Raw genomic sequence first — 13350 nt, 5'->3', positions numbered from 1 at the left:
TTAAGAGAAAAGATAGCGAATATAGCCACTGAATTAGTGTGTTAAACGTCTTTTGTTTGTTTTGCTTGCGTTTTAGTCTGTCCAAAAGTTTGACTGTTATTGACCCTTCTTATTTTTACTTTGTACTTACATGTAGTAAGTGAAGTTTTGGGGTTTTATACTGTTGTTCTGTTTTGAAACGAACAAAGTGTATTATGAGCTACTGACCCCATCTCATTCATACCGTGTCTGCTGTCATTTATATAAGCTCTACTATTTGTCGAAGCTGTAACACCAGCTGCCACACCTCATTTTTAGCTGGACTTTCAATCTTATCTCCAATCAAAACTGGAAGCATCCTAAGTAAACACCAGTTTTGCACTGCATGACCAGACAGTTTATCCCCCCTGGAGCAAGCTCAGCAGGTTTGTCATTGGCATCACAACCAAAGTATGAGAACTGACTTATTCTGGAATTTAATTCCTGGTAAGTGAACTGCTTATCCACAGTCACAAGGTGTTTTATGTATAACGCTACATCATATGATGCAACACCTTCAAATATGTCATGGCCAAGACAAGGTGGTAATCCAGGTTGGCATACATGAAAGCTATTGAACAAAGAGTCAAATTTGATTCCTTGAACTGCACATGAAGCGGAATCACTCTCAGTAGGTGTTGCATCATATGATGTAGCGTTATACATAAAACACCTTGTGACTGTATATGAATCAACAGAGCGATTAGTACCTCTGGATAGAGGAGCTTCTCGAAAGCTCTCTCTCGCAATGTTGCAATATCTGCAAAAATGAACACTCTTGGAGAAATTCTCTACAAATCCACCTATACAGTGTGAGCACAGGTTGTCCCCACAAATTGCAGTTAATGTTCCCAAGAACACTTGTCCGTCGGGCAAAGTAACACCACTTATCTCAAGATCTTTAAGGTCTTTGATAAGTGGCTGGAAGATTTTTTCTTGCCCGAAAAACTTGAAATCTTTCTCCCTACAAATAAGAACAAGTTGCATCTGGCCAATGCTTGACCTATGATGCGGAGGAATGTCTGTAAGGGTGGCGTATACACAGAGTAATTTGTGTTTTTTCCTCCCAGATCCAAGAGGGTTGGCAACTTCTAATGCATGGTAGAGAATTATGCCAAAGGACGAGGGATCATTCTTGAGCAAACTATTTTCTCTCATACTGTTGCCATCCCACATGTCCCGAAAAACATCTTTACGAGAAACACTGTAGTACATTTGTTTATGGTGTTCCCTTACTGTGTCAATTTGTAACAGAGAGCTGACAGTTTCCTTTATTAGAACATCCCACATGGAAAGAAACTATATGAGGATATATGCGCATATATTAAACCTATATGCAGTTTATATGCTGCATATATACAGCATATATGCACATATATGCTAATATATATGCTGCATATATGCATATATATGGCACATATAGGCAAAACTGAGGTGCATATATGTGCATATACAGGCCATATAGGTCTCTATTGCTTCTTTATATCCACATATAAGCCCTATATGTGCATACATGTCTCCTAGCTCATGGCAGGATCTGGTCATTTTGTAGCTCATACCTCACTTTGGCAACTGTCATACATGATGCCTAGCTCATATTTTCTATTATCAAGGCAATAAGAACTAACTAACTAAAAGAAATTATGCAAGAACTGTATGTTTGAACATGTGAAATTGGTATCACATGTAATTGGCATGTTATGGAATTTAATTATGGCAATTAAGTGAGAAGAGATGGAAAGCTATGTGAAAGCTACATTTACATGGTCAATTCTTTCTTGTATGAAGATAGTGGAAAAGAAGGAAATAAAAAAATGGTTTGTCGTTTTTTTATTTTGTCAATGAAGCCCTTTTTCCAATTTCAAGTCACTTCCAGATTCACATTACAGCATCCACACCGTTACATCCACCAAATGCAATGCAAAATGCAATGTTTTCTGTATTGTCTTGATGCAGTTTCTAGATGAATATGGCTGAAAGGTCATTACAGTCTAAATGTAGCAACAACAAAAAAAGAACATAGAACATACATTCAAGTAATCATAATCATCATCATCATCCCATCTCTGAGCATTTCACTGCGATTAATGAATTTGAAGACAAGCATGTATTTTGAGTCTGTAAAGTTTTTAAAAAATCGAAAAGCCCAACGATCTGTATCTCTGCTAAATGGATTTAATATATGTTTGCGATGCCATTTATCTTTTTTTTTCTTTTCTTTTATTTAATTTTTGTCCAAATTATTGTTGTTTCAAGTTATACTTATCAAATGTGAAAATGTGTAAAAGAAATGTGTCAAGGACTTGATATCAAACACTGTAATTTTGAAAATAAAAAAAAATAAAATGAAAAAATCTCCACTCTGCTGCTACCATGCCTGCTACAGCGCCGCGTAGTTAAGTCATGACGTCACCCGCCTGACGTTTGACGATTCGCGCCGAAAGACAGCGGCTGGGAGTAAAAATGGCGATATCAGCGTTGGAGATCTGCTATGTCCTACTTATTATCAATCGTAACAAGTATTCCTAATTTTAATATTTATTAGCAGGGTTTTTTTCTGGAGATGGATATTGCGGTGGCAGAGAAGTATAAACTTAGAAATCGTATGGGCTGAAAGTTTAACACGTGTTTGGCAAAATAAATGCTATGTTGTTAGCTGGTGGTGTTGGTGCTCATATAGCCGTTGATAAGATTCAAATTAGAATTATATTTATTTGTCTCTTTCTGGAGAAATTCATAGAGGGTTCACAAAAGTCATGGCCTAGAGAATATAGTTCATGAGTAACTTAACGTTACATACACTTCTCTGCCTTCAACGGCTCAAGAAGGCAATCAGCTCCAGAAAAAAAACTTGGGGAATTTGAATTTGGGAGAAATATATATATTTTTTAATTGCGTTCACAACCAGGTTTCCTCTGCAGAGCCTTATGAATGGGCTTTGGAGGGTTGTAGCTTGCGTTCACAGCTGCAGGAAATGTCTTTCGAAGAGTAGAGTTGCTGGGTGCTATTTTGATTTAGTGATTGTAATTGTTTTTTCTTTATATAACCTCTTTCTAGAAATCCCTCAAATGAAAAGTGACCTCGCCATTATTGCTCAAAAGGTAAGTTCCTCTGATTTTCATTGCTTTTTAAAATTGTTTCTCAACCAGATCTGTAGAGACTTGTGATGTTGGGCTGATTGATAGCGTTAATAATTTGATGTATTTGACCTTTAATTTATTGAAGAGAATAACTATATTTTTCTTCTATGAACAAGACTGGAAGGAGTCCTGTGGAGGATCTAGATTCCCCCTTCTCGACTTTTGGAGAAGTGCAACCGGTGAGTAACCCCCTTGCATTTGTATTTATTTATTTAGTTTACTTGTTACTCAAACAGAGCTATATGGATTTTTATGATGTTTGGCTGATTACTTTTATGCATGTAACTTTAATTTATTGACATTATTAATGTTTTCCAAGCCCCCCCTGTAAATAAAAATCTATAGTGGCTTGCTTGGATGAATAAAAATTGTTGTAGTTTTACTAAGTTTCTTTCTTCTCTAAGACTCCAGAGAGGAGACCGAGCCATTTAAAGAGAGTCCCATGGTGACTGAGTGCTTTCGAGAGACACCACAGGTGTGTGTAACCCTTTTATACCTCAGATTTTTCTGTACTTATTTTATTCCAACTGAGCTATAGGGATTTTTATGTTGGGATAGTTGGTGGTAATATGTAATTTACTTGCCCCATATGCTTAAAATTGTTGAAGTTTTACAATTGTTGAGTTTAACAATGTTTTTCTTCTCTAACAAGACTGCAGCAACAGCTGAGACATCAGCGAAAACACAGGTGAGTAACATTATTTAGTAAGGATGGGTATAAACTGTGTGCTTGTAGGAGCCAATTAGGCCCCGTCCACACTACTGCGTTTTCGTTTAAAAACGGAGAATTAAAACGAAAACGATCTCCGTCCACACCAGCGTTTTAGCTGCGTATTAGAATTGATCTCCGTCCACATTAAAACGACTGAAAACTCGGATCACGTGACCATTCTCCAACACTGTGCATGCGCGTGCCGGTGTAAACAGGAAACGGATGGACTATTCCTCAGATTTGATGAGGAAGCAAGTAACGTTAGCTACCTCTGCAAAGATTAGAAAATGTCGAAGCTTAACCCAAAACCGACGCTCCATGTACGGTTGATACCGCCGCTGCACACGGGAATTGTCATAGATCGCTCGAATAATAGTTTGCCTCCGGCGCATGTAGGCAGTTATAGCATTGTAAAATGCAGAATTTGCTTGCACAACAGCTGCTAACAAAGACATCAAAGTCAGTAACGCTTGTAATTCGTTATCCATGTTGCACTCACTAACATCAGCTACGTAGTCCAGGATGTTTTTGTTTGTTTTCTTCCGGTGACGGGACATGTGATGGGTGGCTGACGAATCAGGGAAGGATACGTCATGGGTGATGACACCCAATCATAGAGCCGAGCGTGACCTTCTACGTCATCGTTTTTAAACGAAAACGCAGTAGTGTGGATGGGGCCTTAGTGGTATACGAGACAATCATCCTTTCCTCCGGCCCCCCTTCGCTCCTCTCCACCCACTGTCTTCTCCTTCCCTACTCTCCATCCAACCTCCTCCTCCAACCTCCTCCTTCCCCCCACCCTGTCCTCTCCTTTAATAACGTTTAGGGCAATGATTAATTTGTTTCATATCTTTATCATTAATCTGCATTTATATATCATAACCTATTAACTATTGGGAAGCTAAATATAAGAATCAATATGAAACATGAAAACCTTTCTAAAAGTTGCCAATAAATTAATATTGTGATGTGAAATTATTTTTCAGGTTGAAGTTATAAAGGGCTCTGGGGTGTTTTGCCAGGCAGAAGCGTGGAAACCAGCCCGCCTTGCCACCTCTGCTACTGCCATGGTGTGGAATCTGCTGCTGGGCACCTTTTGATTTGGAGACTTTGCTGAAAAGCAACCTGAATGGTACAAAACATGTTCCTAATCTCTTCTGTCCTTGAAAAAAAAAAACAAGTCAGTGCGGGCATACCATCGCTTTTTTACTTGCCATTTTTGTATTTCCTTGCACCTCAAGTAAAAGTGATGTGTATATAAATAATCTCTTGTTTTCACCACCTTCATTTTACCCCCCTTTCATAATAATTTTGAAATATTACTTTAAGGTGGGAAGCCAACCAGAGGGGATGGGGAGCAGCTGGTCGCCCTTGACCAAATTAAAAAGGTAGCCATTATTGGTGAGTAAATGCAAAAAAAAATGTTTTCCCTTCTCAACGCATTAAGACTTTATAAGTTCACCACTTTAACCATAGCTTACTTGTATCAATGTTTATCAGGCATCAATGGAGACTGTATAAGATAGGGCACCCATTATTGTTACTGTATCTGCTTGGAACCTATAATACTAATTCATTGCTTGCTCACTTCTTGATCCTACCTTTCCTCTTTTTCTGAATTTTTCCTATCCATGAATTTTCTCTGCTTTGGATGCACATGATTGACCGTGTGACTGTTAACAATGCAGTCCCCATGACGGACATGTGCATATGAAAGAATGATGCAGCAAAAAAAAAGGGGGGTGATGTTTCCAATCAGAATTTCTTTCAGATTAAGCAGAATCCAATCAGAATCTTCCAAATGACGTGTTTACATGACGCATTTTTTATTATGATCAGCCCTTTATCCAAAACATGTGTCCAATCGCAGCTGTACTGTAAGCACTTTGGGTTCCTGATGAAGCACTTTATTATTATTATACTGTCTTATTATTTTTGTCTTCTCTAGATGCTACATTGAAGAAGTGGCCGGCAACCAGCCGAGGACAGATAGGCACATCTATCAATTCGAAGCTCACAGAGCTGAGAAGATCAACAAGATAAATTGGGTTTTTTTCTGTTCAGTTTTTTGTCTTATTTTTGTTCTTGTAATATTTGATGGTTCTTAAGTAAATAAATAATTAAAATGTCTACATCTTGCGCTATTATTTATGTTGCCTAGTAGCTATGGATTTTAATAATTATACTAATATATAGGTAACATATAGCTGCATATATATGTGCATATATGCACCTATATAGGTACATATATGCACGTATATATGCACCTATAGGTACATATATGCACGTATATATGCACCTATATAGGTACCTATATGCACGTATATATGCACCTATATAGGTACATATATGTGTACATATATGCACGTATAATATAGGAAAACGGCCAATTTTATATATGTCACATATATTAAAATCCTATATCAAAACCTATATTAAAACATATATGTTTATATAGGTTCTTTCCATGTGGGATATTTTGCAAAACACTCTTTGCCTGCTTAATTTTCTCCAAGACGGACTGGAACTGGTGCTATGTGGTTAAAATTACTTTTGAAGTAGGTTTTTCGTCTCTGGTCAGTATTAAGTACCTGCGAATTGTAAGTCTGAAAGAGGTCACCACTTCGCAAAACATCAATAATAGCACATATATCCCTTTCAGCAAGCTGTAATGCAACTAATTTGTCTCCTAATAACTTGAAAAGCAGGTGTTCCTTACTCATGTCATGAATTTCTTGAAAGTGACTAACAATTGTTTGTATTACAGATGATGGAAGTAGACATTTAGCTTGTAATTTGAGATAAAATAAAGCAAGATGTCTCAAAAACAATGCTTCGTCAACACTTTCTTCACTGTCATCTTGTTCCATACTATGGCTTTCATCACATGGAGCCTCTTGTAGTACTTCTGACAGGTGGTCAGAGCTCTCAGACATGCTACCAGGATTAACAGAAACAACCAGATTTCTCTCAGAACAATCACAATGTTTTCTAGACAAGTGTGCAGTAAATGTGGATACGTAGGAAAATACTTTGCCACATCCCTGAAATGGACATGGAACTATTTTCCCCTCCTTAATATGCATCTTTATATGCATGCAAAAGCTTTTCAATGACTCACACCTGACCCGACATAACTCAGCACATGTTAGGTAAAATGTGGTGAAGGACCTAGCACTAGACTCCGTTTGGCCCATTCGCATGTGCCTTACAAATGCATAAATGGTACTGCATGCTTGTGCACAAAGTTTGCAAGGATACATGGTATGAAACTTACCAAAGATTAGGGCTGTTACTGTCTCAGTAAAACACTTATCAAGTGAATGATTCCTAGAAAAAAAGAAGACAATAATTATTTCTAAATCTTTAACCAAGCAAAGAAATCAGTGCACGGAGAGCATTGAATAGTAGAATTCCTCAGCTCTTGAGTCTGTCTGCCTGCAAAAACGCGTTTCGCGCCGAAAAATGCAGTCAAGAATATTCGTCTCTGCCTCGTCTTTCAAAAACAACCTCTTTGACTTTTTTATATGTGAATCTCACTAAAACTCAGACTCGCACCACTAAATCGATATATATATATATATATATATATATATATATATATATATATATATATATATATATATATATATATATATATATTTTTTTTTTTTTTTTAAATTACTATAATGGATCTGGATATTTCGAGTAGTTTTGTAATTATTCTCCATCTTGTATGCATGATATTATTCGAATAACGCATCTGGTACAATTCGCATTGTGTAACTTAACGTTACTGAATCACAAATTCATGTAAATCGAGTTAAGGATTACTACAAAAGAAAGCCAAAATAATTTCTAAACGGTAACTTAACTTTAACCAAGCAAAGAATTCACAGTAATAATCGGAGCTCAGAGAGCATTCATTAGCATGCGAAATGCCTCAACCGTTGAGAGCTCTGTCTGCAAAAAGCGATTCGCGCTCAGAACTTAAGCACAGTCAAAAATACCTCGTGAAAAAGGCGATTTAACAGGTTGGAAGTAACATAATTGAATAACAACAAAGAAATAAATTTACCTTGAACAGTGTCCTTCTTGAAGACAGCCAGAGGAGTGTTCTGAAACAAATCTGTTTTTTGCTGCTTTCTGTTCGAAAATAGACGCGTTGAACTTTGCCCCTCCCCATGTGCTACTTTTTACAGTCCAAGACTGTTTTTCTCCAGGAACAAATGGGTTTACACATAAATGCTGTAAATTTACCGTAAGTAATTAATTTATGGAACATAGACTGTAAATTTACACGATTAAACTCTTTATTGAAATAACAGTATTTTACTGTAGGAAATTGACTGTATTTTTACATCAATTTTTAACAGTGAACATGAAAGCACACAGATAGTGTTAAATACAAGCTGTGTGTTACACAGTACAAGACAAAACAGGAGTGTCAGGGCTCTGTCACAAAAACAAGAAATAGATTAGACAGAAGTGACAGAACCCCGACAGCCTCGTTGTGTTTATAATCACACTTTTGCAAACAATTCTGACACAAACTTACAGGGAAAATGTTTTTAAATGAAGACCGAAAGAGTTGTCAGAGTTTAATAGTGGAGATGTTGCAGTAACTTACGGTTTAGCTTAGTAAAATACATGATCTCTGCAGCGCTGTATATTGACCTTATTCACAGCAGCGCCATCTTTGATTTTTACAGGAATAAAAGTGAGGCTCTGAGGACAGACATTCATCTCTTCAGTGTGTTGTACTTTTATTTAATTTTAATTTAATTTAAAGGGGAACTTGGCCACTATTTCAACTTAATAAAACCATTTAGAAATCATTTGGATGGTTAAATAACCTGTTCTGGTGAGAATGGTGACTTTCCCCGCTCCCCCCAACGTTCCCAGGTGGAAAACCAACCTTGCAACATGAGGATTAACGTCCCGGTAAGTTGGAAATAGGAATTCTCGTGAGAAGCGAGAACGAGCGAGAAACACAAACTGCTTTACGGCAATCCAACATAAACACACACGCCGCCCTCAATGTGTATGATGTATTAACCACCTCGGTAGACACAGCTCCACACGATAAAGTTGGCCGGCTCCGATAATAACGGATGCACATGAGCAGCGGTAGAAAGGGGGAGGAGGGGCCGCAAGTGAGTTTTTTTACGAAAGTGTTGTGAAATATACGCCCAACAGCTGTAGGGGAGCTCGTTGAGAAAACTTGCGACAACAAAAGTGAAAATCAGCGAAGAAATGGCTAGAGTTGCCAAATGCCCCTTTAAGCAAAACCACTGGCTTCCTGTCCGTTTCAGGATTGATTTAAAGATTTTATTGCTTGTTTTTAAGATTTTGAAAGGATTGTTGGCGTCTTCTCATTTATCAGAACTTTTACACGTCCACACTCCTGTCAAAGCACTGAGGTCGTCCAATCAGATGTTCGTCGATGTTCCTCAGGGGCTGGTCCTAATCTCTGGAATAGTCTACCGGTTCATATAAGAACCGCTCGGACTGCTGAAATGTTTAAGTCGTTGCTTAAGACCACCTGTATTGCTTAGCTTTCATCTCGAGTTGAGTTGAGTTTTGCTACTGCGACATTCTCTATTGTGTTTGTTTTTTGTTTATTTGTGTGTATCTTGACATTGTTAAGCACTTTGGTCAACTGTGGTTGTTTTAAAATGTGCTTTACAAATAAATTTGACCTTAATGTGTTTTGGGTTGTTCTGCTGATGAAACACTTCAAAACATCTTTGAGAGGTTTGAATAGTCACAAAACTTCCAGACAACATGAGTTGTGGAAAATTATTAGTGATCTCGGAGCTTTATTCAGCTTTTTACAGTAGATGCCACTGAAAACACAGCAAGTCTTTTCCTCGCAGCCTCGCTTTCATACCCGTCACAGCGCTGCTCTGAATAAGGTCTATTGACCTTCAGAATAGATTTGTTGTATTTACAGCCTAATGCAACACTGTATGGCTGTTTTATGATCATTTATTTTATTTAACGAGCTGATGACATCAACAACTGCACAACATTTTTAAACAAAAAAACATTTTGCAATAATGACTTTGCAATAACCCGGACTACAAAAAACAGTAAAAATGAATCTCACTAATTCACCAGACAAATTTTAGAAATATTTTAATGCAAAACAAGTGTTTGAAGTTCAGTAAAGTTGAATCATATCATTATAAATCACGTTACAGCAGTTGAGAAAAGAGAAGGGCAATACTTGATCAAACTATTAGCAGGTAAAAACTTCACTACTAATTTAACCCTATATTTAATCACTATTTAAACAATCTGAATGTCAATTTATTTGTAAGTACAATATTTGTAAATCATGGATGTGTATGTGAACTTTGCTCATTTAGAAGACTTCAGGCAATGCTTTTTCTCATGAGACCGTTGACTAAATAATCGAGTGAAACTCTTCCCACATGAAGAGCAGTTGAACGGTTTCTCTCCAGTATGAATTCTCTGGTGTGTTTTTAAGTCATTGGATCTAGTGAAGGTCTTCCCACAGTCAAAGCATATATAAGGTCTCACACCAGTATGAATACTCTCATGCTCTTTAAAAGACTGTAGATGTGAAAAACTCTTTCCACAAAAAGAACAAAAGTAAGACTTCACACCAGTATGGACTTTAAAGTGTGCTCTTAAGTTTGACGAATAAACAAATGTTTTATCACACTGATCACAGCTGAATGATCTCAATCCAGCATGACGGCGTAGATGATCTTTGAGATTATTGTTCTGAGTAAAACTCTTTCCACACTGAGAGCATGTGAACGGTTTTTCTCCTGTGTGAATTCTCATGTGTACATTAAGGTTTCCTTTCTGCGTGAAACTCTTTCCACACTCAGAGCAGGTGAAAGATCCTTTGACTCCAGATTTTCCAGCTTGTTTTTGTGTGAAACGAGTCTCTGAAATTACTGCATTTCCATCTTCATTTTTGAAATCGTGAGAATTTTGAAACTGATGTTGTTTGTCTTCATTCACTTCCATCGAGTCTAAAATAAACATGTCCACAATTTTTAAAATTCAAGTAAAGAATGAGAAATTAGAACAATATACTAGGTTAGTCACAATTAAGCAAAACATTTAGTTTTCGAAACATTAATGTTCCTCATCAGTCATTAAAGAGAATGAAGGAAAACACCAACCTGTTTGTTCCTCTGTATCTTCATCTTTTATTCTGCAGGGTTCTTCCTTAATCTCCATCTTTACAATAGTATGTCCGTAGTTTCTCCTGGAGTAATTCCTCCTGCTTGCTGCTTCTTCTCCTGTGGGAAGATGGGAATATTCCCAGCATTTAAACTCTCATGAACGGCTGTGGGAGCTTCACTGACTGAAGGAGTGAATTGTGGTCGTTGTTGCTCATTTAGCAGATGATCATCACACTTACAATCACTCGCAATTATTCGTTCGAACAGTCGTTTAGAAACAATTCCATGAATTGTTGAGAAAGCATGAATCAATCTCAATTATTCAGGTGCAAATGTTTTGCTCAAATAGTCATTTAGAAACATTTACATTTATTCATTTAGCTGACGCTTTTATCCAAAGCGTCTAACAATTGCTCTATTTCAGAGGTCCCACACCTCTGGAGCAACTAGGGGTTAAGTTTCTTGCTCAGGGACACATTGGTGTCTCACAGTGGATTCGAACCCGGGTCTCTCACACCAAAGGCATGTGTCTTATCCACTGCGGCATCACCACCCCTTTCAGAACCAACTCCATGATTTTTTTGAGGCATCATTCAGGACACAATATATGAAACAACAAACTTCATGAAAAAACTTTAACAATGTCTTTTAAGTTTAAATGAAAAATAAATGTATTAGATAGATTTATTAGATAAATAAATATAAATAAAATATATTAAAAAACTAATAATACCAACATATGTGCACATATTTAAATCCACAAGCATACATGATGCAAACCAATGACAGAAATAAACTCAGTTAGAACAGGAAATATAATAGATTGTGACTATATTGTATTCCAATAGAATGGCAATCTTGACAATTAATAGCAACTAGTTTGCACATAGTTCATAATATATCATATAGTTTAAAGTTCAATACAAAGTTTAATAAACTTTAAAAAAAGGTTGTGTGAAATAATGATACTATGTTAGGTTAGTTGTTCTCAGAATGTTTTACAGGAGACAGAGATTTGTTTAAATACTTTCTTTAAACCAACTCTAAAAAATTACAAATAATGAATTTATCTTCCTATAAGTGTTGTTATAAATATATAACAAGATGCTTTTGCGCATGCGCGTGCGATCTGTGTTTGTGTTTGGAGCTCCGTCGAATTGATTCATTAATCGCTGATTTTCTTCTTTACCACTCATTTATAAACAAGCACTTTCTATTTTTATATCATGTGAACTTATCCTCGACACTATTCCTTATAAAAAACAATCGGATTGCTTTGATATCGCTACTTAGATCCAACTTTCCGAATCTCGGCTACTAGCCTTTAGCCCGCTAGCATTTCACGCGTGGCCTCGCGCCTATCGACCCTCTCATTTTACACCCGTTTGACTGAAAGGATACGTGTTATATCCATCATTTCAGTCCTAAATTAGTAGTGATATTGGTAGTATCACTACTAATTTACTGTTCATCTGTTATAATGGCGAACATATCGGATGTGTGTCTAACGTTACCTCTGAGTGCAGGTGAGGACACATTCGAGCTGGTTTCGGTACGATTGGAGCTGGAGTCGGTGGAGAAACAGATCCGCGTTCTGCTGGTGAAGCAAGCCGAGCTGCGAGATCGGCGATCAACGCTTGAAACATCACGCGCCGATGCTCACAAGTCAGTGGTTAGTAACTTTTTGACTCCGACTTCGTCTACTCCGTGCGTTTCTCTGCCCAGGAGGACGCGATCATCTCTGCCTTCATTCACTCCGGCACCGAGGCAACACCACGGACCCTGGGTGATCCCACAGCGGAAGACACGAGCCAGGACCAGACCAAGGACTTCCCCCCCCCCTCCCGGTCTTCGAGATCTCCACCCGGAACCGCTTCTCCCCTCTTCGCGAGCCGGAACGTGACGCCGCCGTGATCATCGGCACTTCCATGGTCCGTCATGTCCGTGCTACCTCAGGTAAGCGTAAGGTGCGCACTCACTGCTTTCCTGGTGCTCGTGTTCTTGATGTCGCTGCACAGATTCCCGAGATCCTGAACGGTGACGAGCGCGTCGGAGCTGTGGTCCTACACGCCGGGACGAACGACATCAGGCTGCGGCAGACGGAGGTTCTGAAGAAGGACTACAGAAGCCTGATCGAGACGGTTCGCAGCACATCGCCTGAAGCAACGATCATCGTGTCTGGACCGCTTCCCACGTACCGACTAGGACAAGAAAGGTTCAGTAGATTATTTGCTCTAAATGAATGGTTAATGTCATGGTGTAATGAACAGAAACTGCTCTTTGTAAATAATTGGAATCTGTTCTGGGAGCGACCTAGGCTCTACCGCGCTGA

At 38.0% G+C, this 13350-nt stretch overlaps 2 protein-coding genes across 3 annotated transcripts in view; one reads left to right on the top strand and one right to left on the bottom strand.

Moving 5' to 3' along the window:
- Positions 1-2449: 2449 nt before the first annotated feature.
- Positions 2450-5926, top strand: LOC143741202 (uncharacterized). Of its 2 annotated transcripts, XM_077233643.1 has the most exons (8): positions 2450-2530; positions 3076-3119; positions 3275-3337; positions 3811-3846; positions 4857-4948; positions 4989-5002; positions 5200-5271; positions 5819-5926. In XM_077233643.1, exons 1-8 carry the CDS (start codon positions 2482-2484, stop codon positions 5911-5913), a joined length of 465 nt encoding a protein of 154 aa, XP_077089758.1. In that variant the 5' UTR covers positions 2450-2481; the 3' UTR covers positions 5914-5926. The 2 variants fall into 2 exon arrangements, with proteins under 2 accessions (XP_077089758.1, XP_077089759.1); XM_077233644.1 differs by lacking the exon at positions 4857-4948 and having other exon boundaries at positions 4978-5002.
- Positions 5927-8144: 2218 nt separating this feature from the next.
- Positions 8145-13350, bottom strand: part of LOC143741187 (uncharacterized) — a 62165-nt gene continuing 56959 nt past the window's right edge. Inside the window, exons 3-4 of the mRNA XM_077233631.1 lie at positions 11016-11135; positions 8145-10862 (exon numbers count right to left, since the gene is read on the bottom strand). Coding sequence (XP_077089746.1) covers positions 10216-10862; positions 11016-11135 — 767 coding nt within the window. The 3' untranslated portion in view covers positions 8145-10215. The remainder of the gene's footprint in view (positions 10863-11015; positions 11136-13350) is intronic.

This window comes from Siphateles boraxobius, unplaced genomic scaffold (assembly GCF_051911475.1).
Source record: "Siphateles boraxobius isolate OS27281-9 unplaced genomic scaffold, OSU_SipBor_1 18, whole genome shotgun sequence".
Lineage (NCBI taxonomy): Eukaryota > Metazoa > Chordata > Actinopteri > Cypriniformes > Leuciscidae > Siphateles > Siphateles boraxobius.
This window is presented reverse-complemented; position numbering and strand designations above follow the sequence as displayed.